The sequence below is a fragment of the Gymnoscopelus microlampas genome (genome assembly GCF_963454915.1).
Source record: "Gymnoscopelus microlampas genome assembly, chromosome: 9".
NCBI classification, from domain to species: domain Eukaryota; kingdom Metazoa; phylum Chordata; class Actinopteri; order Myctophiformes; family Myctophidae; genus Gymnoscopelus; species Gymnoscopelus microlampas.
This window is the reverse complement of record NC_139946.1, coordinates 38,547,977-38,554,397: the sequence shown is the minus strand read 5'-3', so window position 1 is coordinate 38,554,397 and position 6,421 is coordinate 38,547,977. Positions and strand designations below refer to the sequence as shown.

The 6,421-nt window shown below is 40.3% G+C and overlaps 1 protein-coding gene across 1 annotated transcript; it reads left to right on the top strand.

Annotated features, from left to right (window-relative positions):
• Nucleotides 1-271: 271 nt before the first annotated feature.
• Nucleotides 272-5,792, top strand: tax1bp3 (Tax1 (human T-cell leukemia virus type I) binding protein 3). Its single transcript, XM_084066378.1, has 4 exons — nucleotides 272-483; nucleotides 2,546-2,665; nucleotides 4,509-4,586; nucleotides 5,418-5,792. Exons 1-4 carry the CDS (start codon nucleotides 421-423, stop codon nucleotides 5,550-5,552), a joined length of 396 nt encoding a protein of 131 aa, XP_083922504.1. The 5' UTR covers nucleotides 272-420; the 3' UTR covers nucleotides 5,553-5,792.
• Nucleotides 5,793-6,421: the final 629 nt, after the last annotated feature.

The window sequence follows — 6,421 nt, the reverse complement described above, 5'->3', positions numbered from 1 at the left end:
CCAAAGTAATATGCATTTGATTTGTCCACAGACCCCCACATCTGAAAATATTTTGTGCCATACAAGATTTGCGTTGTTAAAATATTCCAAATGAATTTGAAAATAGCAGATATACAAGCACACAACGCGTCGCGATAGAGCTACTATTTTCAAATAGCCGATGCATAGTGCTCACTGCTCATGTGTGGCCTAAGTTGCTTCTTTTTATCTTGTTTTCCTAGACCTGGTTGCTTATTTCTCTCACAGAACCCGGCAACACGGCTTTCCTTATTCCATGCCAGAAGCAGTTGTTAGTACTCATGGAATGATCCAGGAAGTTGTCGTCCTCTCGCTATACCTTGTGTTCGGTTTAATTAATAAATAAATAAACAAACACATAACAACAATAGTTAGTATTTACTTTTTTTAATTCACGTTATAATGTATTCAGGATCCGAGGCCATGTCGACGTTCATCCCCGGACAGCCGGTGACTGCTGTTGTGGTAAGTTTGGGACGTTTCATTCAGCAGGGGATCCATTGTTCAGTCTGAGGCCTGGACCCTCTAATCAATAATAAGCAACATTATTTACCTAGTGATGGCCGAGTTAATACGTTTTATTTTACCAGCTAGAGGAAACATAAAGGTTTGTTGTTGTAGCTAGAATCCGTTGCCAATCAATCGAACTTTCATGTCGGACAACGTCGGTAGTTTCAGGCAAACCAAACAATAGATGAATAAGACATGTAGCTTTCTTGTGAGACTTAAATGTTAAACAAAGGCAATTCCAGAATTTCCCATGCAAACCATTGGAGTCCACACAGCACTCAGGTGTTTTAGGGCTAGGTAACGCTTAGCCCTGAAACATAACTGTCATATCATGAGATTCATGACAGTCATGGCTCAACTTCAACCTGGAGTTTGCACTTTGTCCATTTACGAGCCACATCTACATAAACGTTCAGATTCCATATATAAAGTGCACGCTTACCCCATGGCCACGGATGTTACAATTATGTTCGGGCCTTCAGAGGTACTCGTATCTTCCGTATTGTTCAATAAAAAGCTTTTTAATCCGATTGGTGGCCATTTTCTCCATCTTTCAACCTCCTGGCCCTAGCGGTTGGGAGGTATATTGCACTCTGACACCTTTTTAAGGCTATGAGAAAATGCTTTTTATTGAACAATACGGCAAAACAGCATTGTAACATCCGTGGCCATAGGGTAAGCACTTTATATTTGGAATCTGAACGTTTATGTAGATGTACGGGCCGTAAATGGGGAAAGTGCAAACAACATGTTGAAGTTCATCCATGACTGTCATGTTGTCTCAGGGCTAGTACAGTAGGCGTGGTGTTTTAGGTCTAGTTAACGCTAGACCTATAGCTGCTATGTGAATGTATACCAGTCAGCTAACATGATCCTTGGGCACATTTGTTTGTTTATACACTAAAATGTGTTTATTGATAATCAAGGCGGAGGTACTATCAAATGCTTTCTTGGTGTTAAGAGATGTGAGAGTGATACAAAAATGAGTGGTATAGTAGCATTTGGCCTCGTGAGACTATACTAGTATTACTACCCAACACTGACTCAGGAATAGAAAATAGGTTAGTGTGGCAGAACATACAGTAAGATTGCCAGGAAGTCTACAATGAATGACCCACTGACTGACTCACACTTTGCAGAGCTCTCCAGATCTGCCACAACCCAGAGAGAGAGAGAGAGAGAGAGAGAGAGAGAGAGAGAGAGAGAGAGAGAGAGAGAGAGAGAGAGAGAGAGAGAGAGAGAGAGAGAGAGAGAGAGAGAGAGAGAGAGAGAGAGAGAGAGAGAGAGAGAGAGAGAGAGAGAGAGAGAGAGAGAGAGAGAGAGAGAGAGAGAGAGAGAGAGAGAGAGAGAGAGAGAGAGAGAGAGAGAGAGAGAGAGAGAGAGAGAGAGAGAGAGAGAGAGAGAGAGAGAGAGAGAGAGAGAGAGAGACTATAGTTATTCACCATCACACACAGAGGCAGTGTTTGTGTTGAGGAGTGTTGTGAGGAGTCCTGCTGTCACAGCCCTTCATCCGTCTGGTTTAGAGAGACAGCAGCTGCCAGTGGAAGTCAGAAGACATGGTTGAAGTGATAAAAGAGCACTGTCTCTCTCAGTGAGTGGACTGTAATGGAGGGAGAACAACATTCTTACAAGAGAAATGATGCCTAGTGATGAGTTTGACTTGGGGGATTGATTCCATTATAGACACTAGAGATGAGCATACGCTTCATGAACAATATAGTTTCAGGGAAAAGAGTTGCAAATTATATATGTTGGGTTAGCTGACAGGTCAACAGAGTTATTATGTATTACCCGTGGTTACAACAATTTACAATTAGGGCATTTAGCCTTGGACTTAAGACTAGTCCAGAGTGACTTACAAGTGTGAGATCAAAATAACTTAGTTAATCTAAGCGTGTTGACCATGGCTCATGGCTTTATGTTACAATACTCGATTACAATCAATGCACTGGCAATGCCTTTAAGTTGGGTATCTCTGCTCGGTTAGTGAGGAATAAAAATGCTCTCTGTCAAACAGCAACGGATTGAGATCCAGAAACTCAGGCAGGGAGATCACCTGATCCTAGGCTTTAGTATCGGAGGAGGGATTGACCAGGACCCCGGACAGAACCCCTTCTCTGAGGACAAGACTGACAAGGTGAGAGGGAGGGCTTTGTGCGTGTGCTTGTGCTTGTGTCTGTATGCTTGTATGTCCATGGAACTGGCCTTGTCTAGAGTCTTCTTGTTCTGAATTGTACATGTCATGGATCAAAAACATCTCTCACTCTAGTTGTTAAAAATGTAAATATAATTAGAAAACAATGTATCTGGCTCAATGCCGTTCATATATCAGACATTACCAAAAATGCTACGCTGTATTCAAGAATGTGATTTTGCAGATGTTAAGTCATGCATTTCCCTTTTTTCACAGTTTAGTTTCTTCCCTGAAAATATACTCATTGATGGCAGTGGAAGTAAAGCAATATTCAGACAGAGAGTGTATAAGTGGGGAAGTTGGGGAACAAAACAGAAGAATCAGCAGCAGCACTCTCAAAAATGGCCTTTATTTAATGAAGCACAGGCAGCATACAAACGTGTTTCAGCAGAGCCTTCCTCAGCCTAGTCTGTTGGAAAAAGCCTGAACATTATTGTTAGCTGATGTCATAGCATTGCATTGACGTCATGTTGTAAAACACTCTGGATAAGAGCCTCTGTTATGTCTAAATTGTGTTTGTGGAGCAATAGTCATGTATTCAGCTCATATACCAGCATATATATATACCAGGTATAAGTAAAGGGGGACAATATTATCCGTGATATGTTTAAACAAATTATGAAATCTCCATTCCTACCCAAGTCAATATAGCTTTGTTTATAGAACTTTGAAGGTTTTAGGTGTTTTATTACGGTAATTGATGCATTGCATTCTGTTTGCTGTCTATTAAGTTGTGTGTGTGTCCTGAGGAATTACATTGAATTCTCAAACCACCATTTAAGCCTGATTTATACTTAGTCAAACAACGGTGTCCTGTGATCTACAAGCTCATAACATGTTGCGTTGAGTGGTGTTGTGAACTGGTAGATCTGCTATGTCTTTCTGCGCTGAACACCGGCAACAGAGTACAAATTAGACATTATGGGAACTGTGACATCGAGTGAAAGTAACGGTCGGATAGTCTGGGGATGCACATTAGTCCTAACCCTTGTAGCAGAAATAATACATAATACACCACAATATTGCTAAATAGATTTCACTTTCTCATTTTGATTTTACATTCTTTTGTGTGTGTTTCCTAGATGGATAGATGGATAAATAGATAGACCTTTAACCTGTGGAGGAAATTCAGTTGTCATGGCCTTCATGGCAAACATTTCAGGTTTAGATTCAGGGTCTGGTTTTCAAAGTGGTGTCCTGTGACCCCCAGGGTAGCTTCTGGGGGTCCTCTAGTGTCCTTATTCTGGGGGCGAACATTCAAACATGTATATGTCACAGTATGATTGGAAAACCAGTTAGATTGAAAGAGGTGCACTTCTTTTCACCGACGGAGGCTGAAGGTGACTTGAGCCACGAGAGGCACCGGCGAGCGAGCGTAGGCGAGGGAGTCGCCGAGCGTTGCGAATGATGGGTGCGAGGTGAACTCGAAGAAAACGAGCACTCCTTTTTCAATCTGATTGGTTTTCCAATCATACTGTAACATATATATCCTTAAGTGGTTAAATTAACTAATTCATTTAACTTAGAAATATGTATAAGTGGCCTGGACCACTGGCGTGTATGTATAAGTTACTATTCTAACAGTATGTTTCACACTATCACCACTAATTCAACCAAAGCATCTTTTCACATCAGGGTCTTTAGGACAGAATCATTTGTAATGGGGATCCATGGCCTAATGAGAGTCAATTTAAGAGTCTATGACATGAAAACATTAAGGAAACCTCTGATCTATGTGACCCCATAGGGGATCTATGTAACCAGAGTGATCTATGTGACCCCATAGGGGATCTATGTAACCAGAGTGTCGCAAGGAGGACCAGCAGAGGTGGCAGGATTGATGATGGGGGACAAAATAATGCAGGTATGTATGCAATCATGCTTGTTCATTGACAAATGTTATTAGTGGTGCAATTGAATTAATTCATTTAATCGACTATAAAAAAGAATATGTTTCAGATTCCAGTGAATATTAGTTCATGCCAAAAAAAGATGTATTTTCTAACAAGAAAATCTCCATGAATTCAAGGCTTCATGGGGTGTGTAATTGATAGAAAGTGAACTACTCTTTTTAAGTTATTATTTCTTTGCATTGATTCATTGATGTATATTTCAAAAATTGATCCATTATTCGATTGAGCGGAAAAGTAATCGATAGAAAATCAATCGGTAGAACATCGCTAAGAAAATAGTTTCAGCCCTACATTTAATCGCCACAAGATGGCACTATGTATACAGTTCAGTTGAAGTATGTTGATTGAAGCAGCTCTAACTGTACCCCATCACAGTTCACAGAAAGGCTAGAGTTTTAATCAATCTAAATGAAAATGTCCAAATGAGATCATGTGGATAATTCTTTACTATTCAGTATTCATGCTTGGAGTTGGTCTTTTTCAGATGTTTTTTTTTGGCCTACCTAGCATTAACCACTTGAACCCTAGCAACCCTATTCTTGGGGGAACAATCGGCGAAAGCTCATATGCGATGCGTTGTGCACTTGTAGATTGTCAATTTTCAGCGAAGAGATTTGGTGTAGATTAGACAGAAAAAATAGCGGACCAAGCACAGTATTAGTTTACTATAGTATAGAGGGTTTAAGTGGTTAAAAGGGTGTGTGGATGCAAGTAATGTTCTAATAAAGCAAGCTTGGACACATAATGACCAACATCTTTCTTTTTCAATGACTCTTTCCCAGGTGAATGGCTGGGATATGACCATGGTGACCCATGATCAGGCTCGAAAAAGACTAACAAAGAAGAACGAGGAGGTGGTACGGCTACTGGTAACCAGGAAGTCACTGGAGGAAGCTGTCAGACATTCCATGATGTAACAGCTCCAAACAACAACAGGACCTTTCCATGAAACCTACTCGTACAATAACCAAGGACTGCTGTGTACAAAGACTGCCACCATTTGATATTGTTTTTTTTTCCCCCACATTATTACTGTTCCGTTCTGTATGAAAGAGAATGTCCGCTTGCTTTCCCCCTTCCTTCTGTATTCCAAGCCATTCACATCCTACAATGTCAGGTCCAGTGCAGATGGAAGGGGAGACACACACACACACACACACACACACACACACACACACACACACACACACACACACACACACACACACACACACACACACACACACAACATACAGGTGCGTAAAATCAGTTATTCCTCAACTTATGTGATCTAATTCCACACTGCATGATGTGTGCAGATTTCAACAACCTCTGGGGGCAATAATAGTCTTTCTTAACAGATGATAATTTGTTTCGTGGGTTAAAAATCAATCAATCAATCAATCAAGCTTTATTTATATACAGTAGCATACTTAGAAACAACCGTAGTTGACCGAAGTGCTGCACAAATTAAAAAGGAACAAACAGAGCAAGGCAATAGATGGCCTTTGGTGATAAAATGTGGGACAACACAGTCTTGAGCAGTACTTTGTCTATTAGGCTTCAATCTGGGAACCCATCGGCAAAAAAAAAGAAATAATTAATGTTTTCGTCAAGTTTATATTCTTATTTTTCTAAAAGCCAAAGGACAATGCCAAGGAACTGTAGAAGAGAGATCAATGTTAAGTAGTGTTTATCATTCTGCGTGTGTATTCTATAGTGCACAACACTACATATACTTGATTGTACTACAAACCATATGACAGTAAGACAGTTGACATTATTATGATTCTTTGTTTGTATGAAT